The following is a 24331-nucleotide window of genomic DNA, read 5'->3' on the forward strand; positions in this document are numbered from 1 at the left end:
CTGAAGTCTCTTTTATATAGACCTTAGTGGTCCACTAATACTGTATCTGAAGTCTCTTTTATATAGGCCTTAGTGGTCCCCTAATACTGTATCTGAAGTCTCTTTTATATAGACCTTAATGGTCCCATAATACTGTATCTGAAGTCTCTTTTATATAAACCTTAGTGGTCCCATAATACTGTATCTGAAGTCTCTTTTATATAGGCCTTAGTGGTCCCCTAATACTGTATCTGAAGTCTCTTTTATATAGGCCTTAGTGGTCCCCTAATACTGTATCTGAAGTCTCTTTTATATAGGCCTTAGTGGTCCCCTAATACTGTATCTGAAGTCTCTTTTATATAGACCTTAGTGGTCCCCTAATACTGTATCTGAAGTCTCTTTTATATAGGCCTTAGTGGTCCCCTAATACTGTATCTGAAGTCTCTTTTATATAGACCTTAGTGGTCCCCTAATACTGTATCTGAAGTCTCTTTTATATAGACCTTAGTGGTCCACTAATACTGTATCTGAAGTCTCTTTTATATAGACCTTAGTGGTCCCCTAATACTGTATCTGAAGTCTCTTTTATATAGACCTTAGTGGTCCCCTAATACTGTATCTGAAGTTTCTTTCCCAAAATTCAGCCTTGGTGCAGAATTACAGCCACTAGAGCCAGTCTCACAATGAGCTTTCCTTAGGATGTGCCATTTCTGTGTCTGTAGCTATTGAGGAGGAGAGAGGGGGGGGCAAGGTGGAGGGTGGGGGTGTGGCCTTGGCCAACTGCCACTTTGCTCGTTTGAAAGCCATGATGTCTCTTTCTCATGGAAGGGCCAAATTCTCTGGGCGGGCAAAGCAGAGAAAGGGGAGGTAACCTTTCCCTTTATGACCTCATAAGGAGCAAGATTCCAGATTGGCCCATCTGAGCTTTCATTTTCTCAAAGGCAGAGCAGGATACCCAGGGCTCGGTTTACACCTATCACCATTTCTAGCCACTGGGGGACCATAGACAGGCTGGGGGAACTCATATTAATGTTAAAAAAACTCATAAAGTGAAATGTTCATGCCATGGGACCTTTAAGGTAAATTAAGCTTAAAAAAAAAACTGCGTAGTTCCCCTTTAAGGGTAATCCATCCTTGACTCCATCCACCTTTTCAGTGGAATTCCATTGCTAGGAAACAGCCTGAACCGTTGTTAACTTCCTGTCATATAATGTCATTCACATGTAGCTAGGCTACTGCAACAGAACAACAGAACATGTTTATGTTTACAACTGTGAAGTGGTTCTATATCTATGGTGGTCTATATAGCTCATGGTTACTGTGGCTACCAAAACCAACATTTTGCCCACGTTTTCAGCAGGTTTGGACGTTCTTTTGGCAGATTATATTTTTAAATGAAAATGAATGACTGGAGGTTTTACCTTGAAAGGTCCAACCGGAACACCTCGACTAGGCTACTAACGTGATTTGTTTTTTTCAGGTAGCTGCTTTGTGTTTGGGGAGAAAGGGGTTAACAAGGCAACCAAACGTTTTGGGAAGACGTTGACCCCCACCCCTCCCTTTACACAAACAGACCGCCGGCCCCTGCTCGGACTAGCTAGATACGCTGACAAAGTAATGCAGCCGGTTCCAGGTTTCTCTGCACCGGCTCACAGTAACGTTAACGTCGCGGTAACTGTAAGATAGCTAGGCTACGGCAGACCCGGCAGACGTCTGCGCAGCCTGGCTCGTTTGTTTTCTACCTTGTTCACCGCTGCGACTTCCAGCCTGGACAGCCGAGGATGTACGGGAAGATAAGGAGCAGCAAAGGTCAGCGAGCCCCGGATCGATGCTCCTATCGGTGATAGAGAACTAAAAACGGCTCGTTTTTCGCATGAACCCCGGCAGGATTCGGCTCGGCTTCTCGGTCCTTTCCACAGACTCAGGATGAGGAAACCTAAAGTGACTCGGATGGCTTTTGCCTTGTGCCTGGGATGTTTCATTATGGTCCTTCTTTACTTCAACAGCAGTCTGAAGCCAGGTGAGCACAAAGTCTTCTTCATCAGCGTTACAGCTGAGCCCAAAATACAGAATTGGACCTTCAGTCAACAGGTACTGTTTAAACATGTTGAAATGTAATGCCTCGGTAGAAAAACAAAAACGTTTTGAATCAAAATATAATAGTGTGTGAAATATTACAGTTGATTGTATCAGTTTACCACCACCCCTTCTGCCATTAAGTTTAAAATTGCCCCACTATTCACAACTAAATACAACAAGTTAGAACAAAATTAACAGGATGTAGAAACTACTAGAACTACTAGACATATCCCAGCCAAGCTCAAATTAAAAATATAAAAATATTTCCTAGAATCTAGCTAAGTCCCATGAGGTAGCTATTACTATGCCTACATATTTTTCTTCAACAGTGGATATCTTTTTATGTATAGATTGCCTTCATTTAAAACTATATTTTAGACATTAGAAATATATTATTTATATGGTAAGTAGATCTGATAGTCTACAGTGTGTTGTCTAACCTAATGACCTGTTGGTCTGATCTCAGTAGTTTACACAGTGCAGCAGGCTAGCTGGTCCCATTCTGTATATGGTTCACTCATGGTATGTCCACATGTCCCAATAATAATAAAATACATTCATGTCACAGTACTGTAAGGTATAGTAATTATCTGCAATTGTGCTTGAGATAAAGTCTAAGAAGTACTGTATTTAAGCCGTTCACATCATAATCAAGGGATCTCTGTGTCTGTGTTTCTGTGGGTGTTCTAATGTCATCATGTTCATCCTTGTGCACTCCCACCCTGTGTCTGGATTTCCCAGAGAACCACAGATCTTGGTCGGGGGAACAATTTCATTACCAAACTGATTAGTGGAGTGTTTCCTCCGCTACGTGGAGGAAGGCTGGGAGAGGTTGCAGCTGGCTGGTTGCTGAGTTGGCCCTCTCTGAGATCTGTTTCCACCTTTTCCAGGTCCCTCTCTGCCACATACAATGGCCTCATTCAGACATGCCAAGCTATATCATGGGCCAAAAAAAATCGTATATAGCCTATACTGTGAGGAGCGTTTGGGTTTTTAAGAGAGGGGTCAGTCAGTTCTGGATATGTGTGATGTGAGACGTGGGGCAAAGACTGTTTGGAGTTATTAGGAATCTATGAGAGACCAGCCTCGTGTGTAGACAGGTTTCATCCTAGCATCCCTCTGAAAATGATTTCAATGTGCTGTTAAACCACTAAGGTAAATGTTTGGGGCTATTGAAAGTGTCAAGGTTACATAAAAACTTGAATCCCTCAGATGGTTGTACACTGTTCATCAGTCATGTTTGATGCATTCCAGGAGGTTTTTTTTGTAGTGGTTTTTCATTAACAGTAGCTGGTTTGCAGTGGTATAGTCTAATGTATTGTAGTGGGTATACTGTACTGGATATTGGCCAGAATCTGCATTTGGGAGGGGTGGGGCCATATCATAGTGTCATAGGGTCAGGGTGTCCTCCCCCAGGCACATTTTGAGCATCAACGACTTCATTTCCTGTATTCAGATACACTTTTATGCACCAATTTATGGGGGAAATACTTTTATTTAGCCTATGTAAAGAAGAAAAACACATATGACAATTGAAAATATATCAAAACTATAATTGAAGATATGTTGTTGCGTGTCATTGGGCATTTTTAAGTGGGTCTATGGAAATCCTGGAGCTTTCTTAGTGGGTATACTGCATATACCTGCGTATCACGTAGACTACACCACTGCTGGTTTAATGTGCCTGCCTGAATTATCCCCCTCTGTTTTAAATAGTTCTTTAGCACATCACTTTCTTTGATTTTGATGGAGAAACATTAAACGTTTTAGATCACAAATGAACATGCTTATATTAAACTATCAAGGCTGGAAATATCCCAACTTGGCCTGCTGTTGTCAATTTTTTGTCCATTGTATCTGTAATAAGAAAAGACCTTTTTTTTTTTTTTTACAGCAGACATTTTACATGTAAAAGCAGGAAAAACACAGGAGGTGTAATTGATGGCATCATCAATGGCTGCGTTGCATTCAGGCCCGAATGAGCATGCTGGCTCACTGGTATCGTGGCTTAATGGACACTTCATCGTTAACGTTATCAGTCACACCTGTGCTTTACCTGCTATGACAAGTCAAAGTGTTTGTTGTAAAAAGGTCCATGTTGCACCAGAACAACGGCTCCAAATGAATGATAATGTAGCGCCATAACTGCTGGATGATATGTCAGTGTTGTGTTTCGGCTTGTGTCCGCTGCCCCCCCAAAAAAATGAGCTTTAAGGAAAACCTATGATAACTTTCTGCAATCTGTGCCACATACTGTGTTTTGTGGAGCGGTTTATATCCCAGCAGAGCAGGGTTTTTGAAAAATTAGATGCTGCGACACCCACAGCTAATATGATCGCTTCCTCCATTACAGACTTTCTCATTTCCTTCAATTGGATAGCAGTTGGCCGAGGGAACAAATTCTCATGTTGAAGTTCACTTTTAAGTTAAATTCTACGCCAATGCTCGGATGTCCTGGCCCTAAGTAAGACTTAGTATCTACTTGCTTTTTTACCAAGGTACACAGCAGGATAAGTGGCTGCGCTGTGAGCAGGGACACATTAGAGCCAAATCATCCCTGGCCGACACCTGAATTCCTCCTCCGAGAACCTCTGATTTTGCACAAAGCAACCGTAACGAAACATGGCGCCATACGAGGTTATCGTTAACACTAAGATCAACAAATGTGGGAAAGGCAATATCCTCTGTTAATTTCATTTTAAAACTTGAAGCCACTGTTTGTTTAGTCTTCTGCAGACTTCACTTCATATCCTGATGTACTGCCCGTGTGCTATTCTCCGTTGCATTTCGGAGATGTCTAGTTCATTTCTGAGGACGTGCACAACCATTGCTCCAAAGAGGCACAGGATACTGTATGTGGGGGCCATCGGGGGTAAACACATGCATAGATAAAAGCAGGTATAACAGCGGCATATCAGTGAATGGTGAAACATCTGAAGGTGATGATTTTGCACCTAAGAGGTTGCCTCCGGTATTATGGTGTTGAGCAGCTCAAATACACACAGAATGCATCTCACGTTTCAAACATTAAAGCTGCATGTCAGCTTTAAATCAGTAGGTCTCAGATATGCAGCCAGTCTGTCCTATTTGCATTTAGAACACTTTTGCCTTCCCTCTCTTGTTCCATCTGGGGTAAAGGTCACATTGTTTGTTCAAAGACTATATAAAGCTGCAAGAGAGCAGCCCCATAACAAAGGAATGCACTGCTAAGTCAGAGTTACAGTTAGCCTTGTTTACATTCACCCATTTCCATGCACGTTTTGAAGTGTTGCATTGGAAAAGCTGAACGGAAACGGCAAAATGTAATAAAACGTCCTCAGTTGCGCAGAAACGTTTTCTAATGGACGCTTGAGGTGGTTTTTGCCTTTGTCAAAAAAGAGTTGGTTCACCAAACAGGATACGGAAACGCCTTTGCTGAATTTACGTAGCGAACATTTAATTAACAGGACTGATCAGCTGTTTCTTCTGTCTCCGCTGTCAGCACCTTCCCGGATATTCCCATAACTTCACTTGAACCAATACAGAACTTGCTCCATTCATTATCTTGACTCAAGACAACATATCTCGATAGTGTTCTAGGGGGATCCACCTCATTACGAGAAACCTTGGTTTTCTCTGGCAGATGAATTTACGAATCTGTTCCAGAAGACAGGACTCCTTGAACTGAGCATTCTTTTCAACGTCTGGTGGCGTCACTACAAGGGCAGCTGTGGTTTCTATATCAAGTTTACACAGACACAAGGATTGAGGAGGAAGATGGCTGTGTGGAATGCGGTATGTTTGATGGCATTGTCAGGATCTTTTCCTGTCCACCCCCACTGATTTACATGTTCCCAGTAACACTGACAGATGTGAGTTGATGGTTATCAGGTACCTAGTCTTTGCTATTTAATTAAAAGCAGAACCAGACAATATTGTTTGGTCCTTGGGGCTACTGTCATTCTCCCTGTACTGCAGAGGTACCCCCAGCCTCATACCTTCCTTGTCTGGGCTTGACTTAAGGGCCCTAAAAGAGTTTTTAGAGTTCAGTTCAGCACTCCAGTTTTATTGGAACACCTCCTCTCGGACTCCATGGCTTCTTTTGGCATAATTCAGACATCGGTCTTTGTCCCTGAAGTCTCTTGAAGACTTGTGACAGCTGACATCAGTTCAGTCTCCTGACTGCTCACATCCTCAGCCATCCGGGGCTAGCATCTTATGACAGGTCAGGGCGGCCCTGCTGTTCCAGCCTGTTCTCCTCCAGCCAGCCGCGTATCATGACACGGAGCTGCAGGTGCTGATGATTCAGCAAGAACCCTGGAGCATGTTTTTATTTATTTTTCCAAAAGACCATCTGCTTTCAGAGCTGAAATCCTCAAGTGATTTGCAGTTTGTTTTTCCCTTTCACTGTTGATATTGCTCAATCGGACCTCCACTCTACATAATTCTATTGTTTTACTGAAGTCTACGGGCTGCTGTGTGGTTAGGGTGAGGAAAGACACACGCACTCGTAGCCACGATGTGAAGGCAGTCATGTCGAAACGGTAAATTATTTTAAAAAACAATAGCATTCTTCTGGTTTCGCGCCAGTTGCATGATAGAGACGTCAGCAACATGCCCACTCGCTCCCTGTGAATTCTCCGGACAATGACCAGCTTTGTGCAATGACCGGATACTCCATTCAATTTCAATTTCAAGTTTTCTTGCATGTAAACGCAGTGAATGACACGCGGGCTCAATCAGACATTTCACAGACTTTGTACTAGAGGGATGGCAGCGTGAAGTCTGTTTAAAGTCCAGTTTTTAGTTAACAAAAATGGGAAGTTCCAAAAACGGACAGGTATTCATGGCCCGTGACAGGCACTTGACAGAGGGTAGAGCTCGATTAGTTAGGGAGGCAATCAACTCTAATTTAAAGTTAATGATTTATACTTTGGAGAGGATTCATAAAGAGACAGCTTGTGACATCTGCTAATCCAACAGATGCAGCATATGTCAGTTTGTCTTTTCTTTCAGTTATTTTTATCCTCACCCTGTTAGTTTGCAGATAGATTATTGCACTTGCAACTATTAAATGCAGGTGTGCTGGAACATGCAACTGGATACCAAACTTAACCAACTACCATTTCCTTTGTCTCTGAACAGGATCAGAAAGACCCATATCTCACATCTGCATGCATTCTTCTAAGACTCAATAAACAGACACTACACCACCCTCGTGCCTTTGCACTTACACCCTTTACACACACGTTTGTGTGTCCTAAAAGGATCAGGCTTTCCCTTGTACAGTGTGGCTCTCAGTAAAGCTGCTCTTTGGCAGGAGAGGCCAAAGAGGGGGGAGGGGCCCCCAGTTTTCCCAGTGGGACCTAAACACAGAGCTCCGTTTATGGCCGGGACAGGAGGAACACACATCAGCCTTTCTATATTTTGCATTTCCGAAGCCTTTGGTTTTGTGTGAATCATGAGGAATGCTGCAGTTTTGGGTCTAGACAGGGTTAAACCAACAGGACTACTCCTTCCTTTGGAAGGCCTTAGGTGGGGTTGGTGAATCTCCTTATAGAGGAATTTGAGCTAACAGCTGAGACAGTGTTTGGTTAGAATAGCACATGGTTTGAGCCCATAGCTTTAGAAGTTGTGTGTGTGTGTGTCTCTTTGTAGATTTCTTTTCACTTTTGGAGATACTTCATTTCTTCATCAAGCGTCAGAAATACAGGCCCACCTCAGTGTTTCCCCTAGGTTGACTTGACTGCTTTGGCTCGGGCAGATGGGCTTTAAAGACAGTTTCTTAAGATATTTATCAGTTACTTTTCCAAATATTCACAGTTACTTTTCAAAATACATAAGAACCAACCACTCTTCACGTTGGTATGAATGAGCACAGTCTATTTAACAAAGAAAATACGTCACTTTTCAAGCCGGTTCGCCTGTAACTCCCAACTCCCTTCTTCCAAAACAGTGGTGCAAGTACCAGGAGTTTGGTTTTCATTAAAACCAGGCCTGTACAATTATAGGGGATACACTGCAACCTTTTTTTTATCAACTTCCTCACAATGCACAGTATTCCATTCTCTGTGTTTTAGAAGCTTCTCAGCTTTAAAGCTACGTTGTGTTAGCCTAGATGCCAGCCGAACTTAGCCCCGCCCACAACATTCGAGGTCGGGAAGTTACCTCTAGTCACGTTCTGACTAGAATCTGAGTAGGACCATGTCAGGCTAATGTAAAAGAATTTCTCCCATCTAGCAGTGAAATTGTATATGACAACCAACTGAATATTACTTTCTAGCCCCTCCCATTCAGAGCTGGTTTTAACTCCTACGGTGGCCGTATTATTCCAAGAAGTACCACTTTGTCAGTGAGTGTTCTTTCCAGTGTAATAATAGTTTTTCGTTATTTTGGTACCATTTCATTGCTAACATCAGCTATCAGGTTCCCAAACATATGCAAGCTAATGTTAGTAAAGTATCAGTGCTATCGTTATTCTGTATATTGTATGAGATTAAAAGTGTAAGGCAATGTTTACAGCGTAATGAGCAGTATGAACAATGTCAATGAAACCGAAATGAGCTCTTAGTATCTCCATCGTTTGCACGCAGCTGTTATGCACAACCATGCTATAGTTATAAATAACTATAGAACTTTGAATTTACACAAATAGGCAGAATTACCTTTTGAGAAGAAAGCAGGCAACTTCGGCGTCTCTTTTTGAAATCCTTGCTCCTTATGAGCTCTTTCCATCTTGGAAAAGCCATTCCAAAAGGCGCTCAATGGTGATTTTTTTTTCCCCCCCAACATCTCCTTCCAGGCAGCGCTGCGACCGCTGCCCCCAAAGTACCTAACCTTAACCATAACCATAACCATTGCCTAATTCAGTGGTTCCCAACCTTGTTTCCTTGGCGCCCCCCCTACTTATGTCTAAGCCCCCCCCCTCCCCCCAAAAGCCAAAGTTGAGGTAACTCTGGAGATAGAGCCTTACTTTCTTTTTTGATACATAGCAGTTATCAGCACTTTTACATTTCTCCGCCATGTTTCATTCATAAAATAGTGATGCCGTAGCGGCAAGAAAAACGAGGATGATAGCAGCTAGCAGCTAGCAGCTAGCAGCTGACCTGATAACAGCAAGGGTCCCAGGTTAAGAGGTCCCGGAGCTTTGGCCTACTAAGTAGCCTGCCTCCAATTTTAAGCGAGAACAAAAATATATAGTTTTTATACCGACTTTTGTATACATTATATATTCTAGTGTATTATCATAATTTGTTTAACATGTGCAAATATTTTTTTACCTCAAACCAGATAAAGACTTGCGCACCCCTTGTGATCTTTGCCGCCCCCCTAAGAGGTGCCCGGACCCCAGGTTGGGAACCACTGGCCTAATTGACTTCAAAGCAGCGCTGCGACCATTGACTTCAAGGCACCTAACCATAACCCTAACCATAACCATAACCCTAACCATAACCCTAACCAGTGCCTAATCCTAGTGCCTTCCAGGCAGCGCTGCCTGGAAGGAGCCGTTGGGGGCAAAAAACACAGATAAACGCGAAAGGCAGATTCTACGTTTACGAGAATACTTTGATTAGTTGGTGGAAGTAATTACACATGAATGAGCACATATTTGTGAAAGAACAAAGGTTTTTTTTGGCTGAGAATCAACTCAAAAATTACACAATGGAGCTTTAAGAATTGAATCCGTTAATTCCCTGATATTTCCATCTTGCTCTTTGTTAAATACTTCATAACAAGATGTGGATAATACATTTCCTCGCATGCTGAGTAATGCCACATTAGCAGGGGAGTGATGACACACAAGGCACTCTTTCAGCCCAGTTAATGTGCCATCTCAGCTTGTTGCTGAAACACTGTGTTTGTCAGTTCCAAAATGATTTCAGACGTTACCTCTGTTGACCGGTGTGTCATTTAAGAGGGGTAAGAAGGCTTTGGGAGTGGTCATGTTGGAAATGTGCTCCTGAATCACTGTTAGTTTCCATAAGGAAGTGGTAAGGTGTTTAGGAACACAAGGCAGCTCAAGGCAGAGGTCAAAACCATCCTTTGGCAGCAGCATCCAGCAGCATATCTGACATTGACCATTCCAGTAATAAGGCAGAATTTGGCATCATATTCACACTGTGAATGATTAACATTAAGGCCTTGACACACCAGCATTTCAAACGGTGAAATTGCCATAGCAGAGAATTTTGTCACAGCTAATGGTGGATTTGTTTAAGGGGGCAATGTAAATAAGTGCAAAGTTTAACTTGTGTTGAGTTCAACTTTAGTGCCCCAATATCTTTTTTCAAAATATGTTTATCTTTTTAAATGTTTTGGCAAACTTCTGATATATTTTTTAACATATCTTTATTGAAATTTCAAGGGGCACAAACAACATAAAGTAAGACAGCCACGGAGTAAAGAATAAAGCCCTCCTTTTAGCCCACCAACTAAGACGGCAACAAAAAGCCCCACAAATTTTGACCCACGAATTTGTGCCGTTGACCAATAGCAAGCCATCTTGACAGTAATGGCCTTTGAGGGAACAGAGAGCCGGAGAGTCCAAATACAGTATGCTATTGTATCTTATTAGTTGTGTATCAGCATTCACTGTTATTTAATCGCCTCTGTCAGTATAAACTGCTCCTCAATAGAGCAATGGTTTGCAGACAGTTAAGGCAGGAGTCAATGGCTTGGAGAGCTTTATTTTCCCTTTTCAATAACGTTTTTATCAAACAAAATGGTGTTCAAGAAGAAGCCTCGAGAGGGATAGCATGTCAGCAGTTAGCTTTCCAACTACTGCAGCACAACTCTTGGACCAAAGATGTGCAGATTAATCTTGCTGTTGGAGTTTTCCATAACATAACGCCAAGTACTTTTGAGTGACAACTCGGTATGAAATTTCACTGATAAGATCTATGTTGTATCCCTCATATACTCACTTATTCCTCCATAGTGTGGTCATGACTACACATTCAGTACTGTACATATCTCATTGGCTGTCTCCGCCATGAGTGTGTCAGTGGGTTTACAGCTCATAAGCTGCTTGGCACACATGCCTGGCCCGATCACACCACAGTGTGGAAAGAGGCTCGCGCGCGCACACACACACACACACACACACACACACGCACACCCGCACACCCGCGTGTGACGTTTCCTAAACCAAACCGTAGCCTCGCGATAACACGCCACGTGTCTTGTATGTTTACGCTGTGACGTTGCAGACTGCCGTCCACTGTATACAGCGCAGACATACATGCGGATAGCTCAAAATGCGTACAGGTAACACGCCACTTGGTTTTAGGAAAGTGTATGTTTGCGCTTAGTCATGATGTCACGTTGGTTATTTAATAAGGTTCTTTGAAAGCATTAAAAACCTACTGAAGTTCTAGGGACTTTTCTTTTACATTAGTTTAAATGATGACACTGCATAATAAGTCTAAATCTGTGAAATGAGCAGTTGAAACCAATTTGTTGTTCCTTGACCCAGCATTGAGTTGTTTTGCTGAATCCCGACTCACAGCCTCAGGGCAGCATATTTTGACTCTGTTTTATTGTTTATGCAGCAAGGCGTGCTAAGGATTTTTTTTTTTAAGGATCTATTATTTTTGCCTCAAGCACAGGATTTTCATGCAGAACCAAATATTAAAGTACTAAAGTATACCATGGCAGCCAGAGTGACATGTCGATCGGCTTGGGGTGTACCTCCTCTGTTCAGTAATGCACCCAGAACAGAAGAAGAAAAGTCAGTGGCAGCAAAAGACCTGAAGGACAGAGTCTGATCATTTCCTTGAATAAGTGTCTTATATTACTTGGTTATCTATTATCACTTCCTCATTTGGAAAAAGGACTGCTTTAATAAAAGATATGAAAACACAAATCGGGCAACCTTGCCTTCAGATAATTTTATTAGATTATACGTTCTCTAGCTTTAGTCTTGTTGAATTCTTAAGACCACCCGGGAAATTTCTTGACTTGAGGCAAGCTCTAGTATGTTGTTAGAAAAGTTATGCTTGCTATAATCTTTGCTTCATTTTAGTGTTAAATTATTTGCATGAGATAATCATGAGAGCCACTGACCTTGTGAATAGCACAGAATGCCCCGGAGGGCAGAGCACATGTGGAGCAGACGCCGGGCCTGACCAGAGATGAGAAGAAAAGCTACTGATTGCATGAACCGAATAACTAAATTGACTCCCAGCTCCTTTTTAAAAAGACTCTGTTGTGAACAATCGTCAATCATTTTCTGTACTTATGCTGCGAGTGCTGTAAAGCTGACTCTACTTGCCAGTCCCTCCAGGATTTCGCGATGTCGCGATCGCGCCAATTCACGCGAATTCAACCAATCACCGTGACTTTGGTGCGACTCGCAATTTTGACCAATCACTGCATCTTTTTTTCCGCAAATTTGACTAATAACCGGAGTGTCCCGCGACTTCATCCAATCCCAGCAGTCCCACGTGCCAGACTTTACGTCAGTATAATGTGACTCTGAGAGCCACTGACCAAGCGGGAGTAAGAGAGAGCTTGTTTCCGATATGAAGACGAGACTTGAACGTCTCACGTTTACCAACAAAACGTACCGCGGAAGACCGTGCAAAACATTTCAGACCGTCCTGCCAACCTGTATACATTTTAACATCAATGTACTCTGTAACAATTTTTCACTTTAAAGTCAGCGGCTGCTGATTCAATCCTGTCGGCTCTCTGCAGCGGGCGGGGGTGGGGCTGCTGCTCATACAGTTCCCCCCGCTACTGATGCGCACACACACGGTGGATGCAGGAAAAAACGGACATGAGATGACACAATGACCTACATTAAGGACCGCTACAGTCGTTATTGTAAGTGCAATGAGAAGTTCAAGTCCAGTAAGTACTTTATCAAACCGTATGAATGTGTGTCCCAGGCCAGGTTAGGAAATGAACTAACAATGTAAAGATCAACAAGCCACTGACACATATGTTCAAATTTGATTCATTCAATAAATTATTATTTTTTGTCTTAAATCCACAGGCCATTTTAATATTATACCAACATTTGCAGCATCCTGAACCTTTCTTTGTAAGGTTCCTAGGAAATCTCAGCCCAGAGTAGTTTTATTCTCCCCGAAACAAGTTTCCTTTTTATTTTATAAAAAAAAAAAAAATCGCTACTTTTTTTTCACCTTTTACTGTTTCCCGCAACTTCATTGCAACAAACATACAAAAGACATTGCAATTGTTTTTACAAAAGCTCCCGCGAAATCAGACATTTTGGGCTCCAACAATCTCAAAAAAAGGCCATGAAATCCTGGAGGGACTGACTTGCAAGTAAACAAGCTTTTAAGAGAACTCCAGTGATTTTGTCCATTCTTTGATGAATAATTATCCTAACATATGTTTAAAATGATTTCTTACATCTTGGTAATTATAAATTATATTATTTATAAATTAAATTATAAATATATAAATAGCAATTTGGCATCAGTCTCTGTACAATAAGCAAACAACTGAAGGAAGTTGGTGAAAGAAGGGAAGCAGCCTCTCATCTTTTGACTAATAATACTGTATAAGCCAACCTGTCTCTCACATCTTAGCCGATACCATCTGCCGGGGGTTAGGGAGAGAGAGGATATTCTGCTGCCATGAAGACAACAGAATGCTCAATTAAAATGTTGTGAATTGAACAAAGTTGGATAAAAGTTAGAGTTAAAAAATAGCTCGGCATTCGGGGAAATACACATATTTACTGTCTTGTTGAGAGCCAGATAAGAAGAGGGATAGATATCACTCTTGTGTGTGTCCGTTCAATATATAAGCAGCACTACAGCCAGCAGCTGGTTTATGGTTTAGCTCAGCATAAAGACTTGTAAACGGAACCAAAACACTTCAGTTTTTATACGCGTAAAACAAATGTTTAATTAGGGATAACTACTGTAATCAGCTTTATAGGTGCTGGTATGCATTTTGTTACCCTTTGACAGGGACAGGTACGTTATTCCCCTCTGTTTCCAGTATGTGAGTTAAGCTAAGCCAAGCCAAGTCAAGTCATTTAATTGATATAGCACATTTAAACAAACAACAGTTGACCCAAAGTACTTTACAGGTAGAGCAGGGAAGGCAAAAACAGTATGCCTTGAAAATATATAATCAAGTGTACAAGACTCCATGAATATAATAAGGCACAGGTAATGTCATATAATATAACATAGAATAAAACAGCAATAGAACAAAAGGAATTAAAAGCAAGAGAGTAAAAGTGCGTCTTCAGGTTTGACTTAAAACTGGCAATTGTGTTACAGGATTTGATATGGGGTGGGAGGGAATTCCAGAGTTTGGAGGCTACTACAAAGTAGAGTTGAGATTCTCTGCCGACATATCCTGCCACTATCCTCGGGCCGGGCCCTTGATCAAGCATTTTAATCATTACTTTATTGGCCTAACTGGGTGGGAAGAAAGCTATGCCATAATCATGCACAGCGTCTCCTCCACTCGCACACATCACACCGGGCCAGCTGGGCTGTATGGTGGAGCTTAAGTGCAACATGGAGCTTGAAGATGTAAAGAAAAAAACAGGAGAATTAGCCTACCTTTTAGCAAGTTTGGAGGAAAGTCGGAGGTATGGAACCATTTTAAACAAGTTGTAGCCAGTGACAACATACAGTACAGGCCAAAAGTTTGGACACACATTCTCATTCAATGTGTTTCTTTATTTTCATGACTTTTTACATTGTAGATTCTCACTGAAGGCATCAAAACTATGAATGAACACATATGGAATTATGTACTTAACAAAAAAGTGTGAAATAACTGAAAACATGTCTTATATTTTAGATTCTTCAAAGTAGCCACCCTTTGCAAACCCTTGGTGTTCTCTCAATGAGCTTCATGAGGTAGTCACCTGAAATGGTTTTACCTTCACAGGTGTGCTTTGTCAGGGTTAATTAGTGGAATTTTTTCCCTTATTAATAAAAAAGCATAGGGTGGCTACTTTTGAAGAATCTAAAATATAAGACATGTTTTCAGTTATTTCACACTTTTTTGTTAAGTACATAATTCCATATGTGTTCATTCATAGTTTTGATGCCTTCAGTGAGAACCTACAATGTAAATAGTCATGAAAATAAAAAGGAAACGCATTGAATGAGAAGGTGTGTCCAAACTTTTGGCCTGTACGTGTTGGCTTTGTCGAGTGCATTAAGCGCGGCACGCTGCTCGCCTATGACAGCAAATAAAACGGGGACTTCGACGATGAACAGACACATGAAGCAGGCTCGCCATGGCAGAAAAGATGATAGTCAGCCTTCAATGTCCTCTTTTGTTACTTCTCCAAGCATACCCCTTCTAAACAGATTTCTGTAGTTCAAACAACTCCGAATTGTAGTTGAGAACGTCAGCTATAACAGCCGCTCGGGCTCATAATTACAGTTAAAGTGTCGGGCCGGGCTCGGACACAACGTGCTCGGGTAGGGTCGGGCTTGATTTTTTTTTTTTGGACCCAATCTAAGCTTTACTACAGAGAAGGCTCGGTCTCTGGCAGCAGAGTAAGTGGACAGGAGATCAGAAATCTACGGAGGGGCTTGACCATGGAATGCTTTAAAAACAAAAAGTAAATCTTTAAAATGTATTCTGAATTTCACTGGCAACCAATGAAGCTCAGCTAAAACGGGAGTTATGTGCTCATACTTTTTGGTGCCAGTGAGCAGTCTTGCAGCAGCATTCTGGACTAATTGTTCGGTTTATAATAATAGTCTGTTTAAATTATATTGGTTTAAGCCTGTGTATAGTGAGTTGCAGTTGTCTAAACATGAGGTAATAAAAGCATGAATGATTGTTTCAAGAACATTCTTAGATAAAAAGTATTTCAGCTTGGCTACTGTTCTAAGCTGATAAAAACTACCTTTAACAACAGAGCTGACTTGTTTATTAAAATTAATAAACTTCCGTCTCCTGGCTGTACCTCCAGATTTGATGTACGCATATGAGAGTCTCATCGATCTTCTCATCTAACTCTTGGTTAAAAAAAAAAGCAAATAAGCATGTATCCTACAATGTTGAATTATTACTTAAATATAAAATGCTACACAGAAGAGATTTCTTCTCTATTCTGTTCCGTTGACAGAAAACAGAATTACCATTGCCATTTTTTTCCAGGAGTCAATTACAAACCATTAATGTCGACGAAGGTACTTAAGATAATGAGAAGCAATTTAAAAACTGTTGGTAGATGCCAACATTTCAGAGAAGGCATGTCAAAAGTTGGCATGTTTCAAACTACATTTAAAGTGAAGAATGGAAGAGACATTTAAGGTGAGCCTAACTTTAGTTGGTTTACGTTGGGGTGAAGTTTCCCCAGCATTTGATTACAAAGCTGCAGTGCCATACTAATAATGTTTGCCCAAATGCACTAGGCTCTGACCCGGTGAAGCTGTGTAATCCGATGCTGGTGTGAGCGCTCATCCAGCAATGCTTCCCAACATACCCAGACCTTATCTAGATCCTTTGGCTTGTCTTTCTCCCACAGAGTCTGACAAAAGTAACTTTTTAAATATAGAAAATTGAAGGACTGCCAAAGCCTTTTTTTTTTATTTATCTACAATTATATGAGCACTGGAGCAGATAAAACTGTGGCAATAACAAACCTATACACTTCTCATTATAGTTCCCATACGAAATGGTTTAATCTGTGTTACTGCAGATTTGCTCTCTACAGTACGTTTCTACTAGAGCTGCAAAGATTAATCGATTAGTTGTCAACTATCAAATTACAAATTAATTGCCTATTGCCTAACTATTTAGATTTTTGATTAATCAGGTTTGAGTCATTTTTTTAAAATTCTCTGCTTCCAGCTCCCTAAATGTGAATATTTTCTTCACTCCTCTATGACCGTAAACAAATGGAAAATAACAATCAACAGATTCATCGACCGTAAAAATAATCGTTAGTTGCAGCCCTAGTTTCTGCTGTTTTACATCTAAAAATGTTTACAGTACACCACACATTATCTATCTTTGCTGCCTATTAGGGGTGGGTGGGGGGGGAAGGAAAATCATATGTATAGTGATTTTTTTTGTGTGTGATGATTTTAGAATTATTTTCCCTAATCTGATGTGATAGGATGTCGAATTCCTACTGACCCGATTGTCTTGTTACTTAATGGCGACTCTAAATTACACCTGCTTGGGAGACAGAAGAAAGTTTGGCTAGCCGGCTCAACCGCAACCAAGAAAATGATAGCTCAACGCTGGCTCCCCACTCGCTTCGTATAAAACAGTGGTTGGTGTATTTTCTGGACATAGTTATGATTGAGCTCTCTACAGCAAGGATGAACAGGGCCAGATCATCGACTGTAGACCTATGAAAAAATGCAGCAGCACAAATATCAGACCTAATGACCTCCGCACCACAAGAACCAGAGGAGAGGGACTAGGCAAGGTGTGATCTCTGTTTTTGTTTTTGCTTACTTGTTTGTTTTTCTTTCCTCAAGACCGTGGGGGGTGGGAGATGGTTTTTGTTCTGTTCAAAAATATAAAAATAATTTTGAAAAATTGATCTTAAAAAAAAAAAAATACGGTGTTTATACGGTACCGCTGACGGCGACTACGTCATATCAGTTTCCAGCAAAACCGAGCAAAAACATAACCATGTTGTGTTCTTCTTAAATTAAATAAATGTCAGACTGACTGACTGACATGTGATGTCAGTCAGTTTCTGTTTCTCATAAAACTATTAGTTTTTAGAAATGTCCCATGATATATTGACTCTAGAAGTGTATTATTCATCTTCTGTTTTTGTTAAAGAAGGAAAAGAAAATCGCAATACTCAATACTATCGAGTCGCAATACTTCTAGAATCGCAATAAATGAAAATCGCAATACAAATCGAATCGGCAGCCATGTGTCGTGAAAGAATCAAATCGGGACAAAAGCATATCGTCCCGGCCCTGCTGCCTATGAACTTAAAGGAGGATTAAAAGCAGGTTTTGTCCTTCACAAAGAACACAGGCTGTGGTCAGTTTGGATTCATGTCACTTGGATTCCAATGATGATATGCATTGTATGTCTTCACATGTGACCCTGTTGGGTTTATTATTAATAAGTGTATGTTTTTTACAGCCATCTTTTAAAGCTACAGGGCGTGTTAGATATTTTGGTCGAGTATCACTGTAAGATGATTCCAAAAACATTATTTACAGTATTTCAGTGGCGCTGGTTTGTTTATTTTCTTGTCTTCCGACTTCTCTTCTATTCTTGTACTTGTTTTTTTTGTTGTTCTTTGTGGACTGCATTGTTTAAGTTGAATACAGTGAGTGCTATTGTTTCATAATGCACCATTATGGGCCATTTCAATATGTGTATTTGTTGCTTTAACTTGACGCAGTTTTGTTTTGGAAGCTCTTCCAGTCAGATTTCGTGACCGATGTGTTCTGTTTCCTCAGCCTCGGAGCCAGTCGGGGAAGGAAGCAGTGGGCACAAGTCGAGGAGGAGTCCTCTACAGACACTTTATGATGGTGACCAGGTCAGTCCTGTCTAACCACAGACAGTCTGCAGTAGAACTCCTTTTTAAGCCCTACTTGAACTCTTTCTGTACAAATATTTAGTCATAAATATTTTCTCAGGCTTACTCATGCATTCTTTAGGAAAATGTATACATAATTTAGAATGCAAACTTAATTTGAGCTCTGAGTGAACTCAAGCCCTCTCTGCAAAGGTAATGATGGATGAACAATGTACGATCCTGATTCATTGTGTGTTCCTGGCACTGATGCCTGGTCTGTAAGGACTTGGGCTTAATATTTCCCCCCCGAAAATTAGATGAATCAGATCCCGGGAAAAGACGACCCATTTCACAGGAATCCTGGGATTTTCTCTGATCTGAGAGTTTTGATAGGGTCCGGCCGCACGTGCATGTTAGTGCATGTGAGTGCCTTGTGCGTCGCCGAGGGGACTAAGAGTCGGGAGGGCCGGGACTAAGAGTCGGTATTTGAGTCGGTATTTGAGCTGGGGAACAGTCTTTGAGAGCCGTGTGGAGGCAGACCACAGTGTTTTGAGTACACCACCTTTAAAGCCATAGTGCGTAGTTTCTGTCTCCCCCATGAGGAATTCTAAGTAATGACAACAACACTGTCGGCGCATCCACATGATACAAGCCTTACGTGACCGCATCGCCCCCACGCCCTCTACTAGTTGCTAGTAGCCAAGGAGGACACTGAGGATTAAAAAAACATGATGGACTCTTCAGAATAGGGAATTATCACTGGAGTTTATGCACAGGAAAGTCACCGGACACCACAATCTTCTGAACATACTCCGACTGAGAAATCCAGAGAGAGTTGTGTGGAGCAGATAGTCTTAATTAGCTTTGCTACTCATTTGGCAACGTTCATTAATATCAAAAAGTTACACACTAAAGCTTTAAGTTGGGGTCTGATTTAAATATGTTTTTTCCAGCATTGTACTCTTAGACAGAACCCATAATATGGACCTCCATGAGGAATTTTTAGTTAGTGTATTTAAATTAAGATACTATACTTTTTTAGGAACAGCTTGTTTAAGACGTGCAGCGCAGTTAGGGGTGCATTTTACCCTGGTACTGTGTGTGTGTGTGTGTGTGTGTGTGTGTGTGAGTGAGTGTGGTGTCTGTGTTCAGCCTCCACGTATGAACCTGAGTAGGAGTAAACCGACATCAGCATCTTGAATCCAATCCTATTAAAAACATCATCCCTGATCTCTGTGATACATTTCCACGTCAAGTACGGTTCCTTTGATGTTGCTTTATCCAGCAGAAAGGGGAAAAAAAGGTCAGCCATCTTTGTTGAATTATACCAGTGACATTTATTTAGGAGGATTTGTGGGTCTCTACAGGCACTGTCGGACAATTAAGAGCTCAGTAATTTAGGAGGTGCATTCGGTGAGACCCAAAGAGTACTGGCACCTTTTAGTCTTGTTTTTCTTTAACAAAGTGGGGCAGTCTCATACAATACACAGATAACTCAACATGCCTTTGAATAAATAAATAAAAATAGCTTTTTCACACAAAATGACCGTTGTGGTTAAATTTTTTTAAATTAAAGGGTTTAAAGACTTTCTCTAACAACCGGGGCTCTAAATAGTCATTTGATCTCTCTCATTGATCTCTCTCTCTATATAGCCATAGAGCGCCGTGCTGTAACAGCTCTGTAACAGCTCTGTAACAGCTCTGTAACAGCTCTGTAACAGCTCTGTAACAGCTCTGTAACAGCTGTTTCCAGTTAAATCTCCCTGTGAGTTGAAGGAAGGTGCACAAGCCAGAAAACAAACCAGCTCCAGCAGACATCGTTTACTTTTAATTGCATGTTATATTTTACTTCTTTCCACTTAAACCCTTCCTCAGTGGTAGGAAGCTGCGAACGGGCAATGAACAGGATTCATACGCTTTGTGTATTTTACGTATGTAAATACAATATGTGAATGCTTTTGTGTTTCTTTGCTCATGCACGTTGCATTGTTCTAACGAGAAGCAGGTAATGAAGTGAAAGGCTAAGTGATGGAAATGGAAGATAACGGCCTGCAGTGTGCAGACGTGCAGTTGAGAGAATGTAATTAAAGATAATTTTAAAAAAAAAAAAAAAGAAAAAGAAGGGGTTTTTTTTTTTTTTTTAGGGAGAAAAAAAAAAGGGAAGGGGAGGGGGAAGAAAAAGAAGCAAAAAAAAGGAGAAGAGGGACGGACGGTCAGATCCGGGCCCACAGCGTCGAGGAGTAAACCTCTATATATGGGGGCCCGCTATACCAACTGAGAAAATGTAATTAAATAGTGATTGGCACCTTTAAAACATACCTTAACAATGTCTTTACACTGTTTTCAAAGAATATTGCAACGATTATATTGCCTTCGGTTTGGTGAAAAGTGTGACAAATGGCTTTGGTTACCGAGTGAATCTTGGCCTAAATATGCCAAAGTGCAGCTTCACGCTACAGTTGACACGTGTGCATGTACTCAACATACTTAAAGTGACTTTGGTATTCTTTTTGAATGGCATGTTTGTCTTGTGGTGCATCCCTGTGGCTATTTTAATGTCCTCAGAAAACCGTACTGAATCATGCATATTGCTCACATGAAGGGTTTAAAGTCTGAGGTGGACAAGCAGCAGTTTTTTTGGAGTAGCATCTGCTGAGAGAAGAGTCAGCGTTGGCTCTACAGTCTTTGGCCAGTCCGGTGTATCCTTGATGATCCGATGTCTGCCAGTGAACACAGAGCCACACAAAGTGTCAGGCACTGAGTCAAACGGAGAGACTCAGGGATCCAAGCCTCCGACCGCTGCAGTGGTGAGCCAGGCTGAGTAAATGAAAGGAGTAAATAAGGCGTTTGTGCCACGAGGAGGCCGAGCTGAACTGGCTGACCCATGATTGTATTAGGCGGATGTCAGGGGATGGACCATGATTAAGACCTCCAGAGGAGAAGTATCTAGTATACTTTCTCAGAGAACTTATAAGAAAAAAAAATTACGATATTAAGTCGATATATCCTGCACCCCTAGTGTGTACATAGCCTTTAGCGTCTCTAAAAGGGAGCTGAGTGAAGTCTAGTAAATTGCCACAAGTGACATCACTTTAGTCAGCATCTAAATAATTTTTTTGAAAATAAAAATGAAAACTGTATATAAAAAAAAAGAGCTATCCAGACCTCTGTGGCCTGCTCCATGTTACATTAGCTGCTACTAGCATAACACAGCAGAATCCCCCACTGAACTGTCAGCGGTTGAGATGCATTGTGGGAAATGTGGGCCACATGTTTTTAAAAGGAAGCAGAATGTATGGAGTAAAAAAGACAATCTGTGGTGCAATGCTTAACAGCTGTAGTAGTTTTTAGAAGCATTATGTCCTTCCTTGCCAGACTACAACTCCCAGGGTCCCAGCCTGAGATCACTACTGTGGGTGAACTAACGAGCACATCCGGTTCACTCACATTAGCAACAGTGTTATTGTTGTGTATTATTGTAATGTTGTTTTGCGTGGTTGTTATAGTCTCACACTGAAAATAATAATTTGGATTTTCTCTCTCCTAGCAGTTAACATGAGAGTACCGTTTTACTATAACCCTATGAATAATGGCCAAAACTATGAAACTACAACCCAAGTTGTTCAGAGCAGAATTTTCCTTTTAAAAGTAGACCAGTGATCTAGTTTCAGGTTTTCTTACTGATACATAGTTCTTTCTGTTGAATTCTTTCCCTGTAGGTTGAGTCAGCAGTCCAGGCGATCCATCAGGGTCGAAGGGAGGTGTTGGAAGAAGCCTGCCGCTCCTACACCCGCAAGCGCCGAGTCCTGATCCCCGAGGACCTGAAGCACGTCATCGTGGACGACCAGCACGGCTTGCTGTACTGCTACGTGCCCAAAGTGGCCTGCACCAACTGGAAGCGGGTGCTCATGGTTCTGACGGGCGCCGCCGGGTCTCACCGAGACCCGCTGGCGATCCCTGCCAACGAGGCCCACATCCCGGGAAACCTGCGCACCCTGTCGGAGTACTCCACCTCCCAGATTAACCAGCGCCTGCGCTCCTACCTGAAGTTCGTCTTCGTGCGCGAGCCCTTCGAGCGGCTGGTGTCTGCGTACCGCAACAAATTCACACGGAGCTACAACACTGCTTTTCATAAACGATACGGCACAAAGATAGTGCAGCGGCACAGGCAGGACCCCCAGCCCGAAGCTCTGGAGAGAGGAAACGACGTCTCCTTCGAGGAGTTTGTGTATTACCTCGTGGACCCGGCCACCCAGCGAGAAGAGCCATTCAACGAGCACTGGGAGCGCGTGCACTCCCTGTGCCACCCCTGCCTCATCCACTACGACGTGGTGGGTAAATACGAGACGCTGGAGCAGGACTCCCGCTACGTGCTACAGCTGGCCGGGGTGGAGGACCAGGTCAGCTTCCCCGCCTCATCCAAGAGCACCAGGACTACAGGCGACATGGCGGCTCAGTTCTTCCACAACATTAGCCCCTTCTACCAGAAGAAGCTGTACAACCTCTATCGCATGGACTTCCTGCTCTTCAACTACTCCATACCAGCCTACCTCAAGTTTAGATGAGGCAGGGAGCCTAGGACGTCACTCATCCACAGACCTGACTTAAACATGTGGAGCCTAGACTCTTTGTATTTGTTGAGGCCTTTTTACAGAACATTGCAAATCCTGTCGAAGATGTATCCTGATTAGCGCTCCAGAGTAAATTAATTTTTACAGACTGAAGAACTTCTGTGCACACAGAGGATACACGTAGGAGAGGGCATTTAATCACAAGATGACAGTTGTTGCCTGAAGAAGGCAAATTCTATTTTACTGTAAACAGTAATCCAGTGGACGTTGGTCACTGACTTTGAAAGTATGAAATACCATTCAACTGGAGAAAAAAACAATTCAATTTTTTTTTTCATTTGCACGACAAATGTAACCTGCAGTAGCTTAATGAAAGTATTAAAATCGGACAGTGAATGTCTCCAAACATATGTGCCTCTGATCGTGGGCCTTTTTTTGACCCCCAGCAGACAACGACAACTTTTATAACTGTGACTATGTTTATTTTTTTGTGCCGTAGAAGAGTTTTGTGTAACAGTGATGTTGTCTTTTATTTATTGTGTTATTGCTGACTACAAAGTCAGACAAACCAAAATAGATATATAGTTTATCTCACAATGTTCAAATAAATGCATTTCATCAAGAATCTGTCTATTGGTTTGAATGTTGGATTGAATATTCTTGAAGTTTTGAAGGCAGCAACCCTGATACTAGACACACTGACATACAGATATCCTTCAGAATACAGCAATCACGCCTTACATTACAGTCTTTTATTTCAATGACAAATCGTGGCTGCAAGGATGTCATCTAGAAGTTTCTACAAATGTGAGAGCAAAGTCCAGTCAAGCTTGGTGTCACTGTGAAAATAGAACTATTACCATCTTTGGATGCTATTTTCAGATCAGAAAGACAAGCATCTTTCTAAAAGTGCATATCAAACATTTGAAAATGTCCCATACAGAGAGTGGTGCATACTAAATCATTTTTTCACAAAAATAGCTTAATACCTGGAACACAGACTAACATATGAACAGTTAAAGGACAAATCCGGTGCAAAATGAACCTAGGGGTTAATAACACGTGCTTATAACGCTAGTCGTCGGGGCACGGGTAAAGTAAAAAGAAATCGCTATTTCGCACGACAAACGCCGTGCATGTATTTTAATAAACAGATATAATTCATGCACTTCCATGTAATTACATTTCACAAACGTAATTCCTATCGACCCATTGGGAAACCACGGACCATGGGAGATTTCAAGTGACAGTTCAGCTCACG

The 24331-nt window shown here is 41.6% G+C and overlaps 1 protein-coding gene across 1 annotated transcript; it reads left to right on the forward strand.

Moving 5' to 3' along the window:
- The first annotated feature begins 1446 nt into the window (after positions 1 to 1446).
- On the forward strand, positions 1447 to 23695 carry LOC120557706 (carbohydrate sulfotransferase 11-like). Its single transcript, XM_039798253.1, has 3 exons — positions 1447 to 1999; positions 18441 to 18520; positions 22219 to 23695. Exons 1-3 carry the CDS (start codon positions 1906 to 1908, stop codon positions 23062 to 23064), a joined length of 1020 nt encoding a protein of 339 aa, XP_039654187.1. The 5' UTR covers positions 1447 to 1905; the 3' UTR covers positions 23065 to 23695.
- Positions 23696 to 24331: the final 636 nt, after the last annotated feature.

The sequence above is a fragment of the Perca fluviatilis genome, chromosome 4, assembly GCF_010015445.1.
Source record: "Perca fluviatilis chromosome 4, GENO_Pfluv_1.0, whole genome shotgun sequence".
Lineage (NCBI taxonomy): Eukaryota > Metazoa > Chordata > Actinopteri > Perciformes > Percidae > Perca > Perca fluviatilis.

Excerpts from the sequence above, each read along its gene's own strand:
- LOC120557706 (XM_039798253.1), top strand. The coding sequence starts at position 1,906 with ATGAGGAAACCTAAAGTGACTCGGATGGCTTTTGCCTTGTGCCTGGGA. Across the intron at positions 2,000-18,440 it reads CAACAGCAGTCTGAAGCCAG|CCTCGGAGCCAGTCGGGGAA; the intron begins GTGAGCACAAAG and ends CTGTTTCCTCAG. Across the intron at positions 18,521-22,218 it reads CACTTTATGATGGTGACCAG|GTTGAGTCAGCAGTCCAGGC; the intron begins GTCAGTCCTGTC and ends CTTTCCCTGTAG.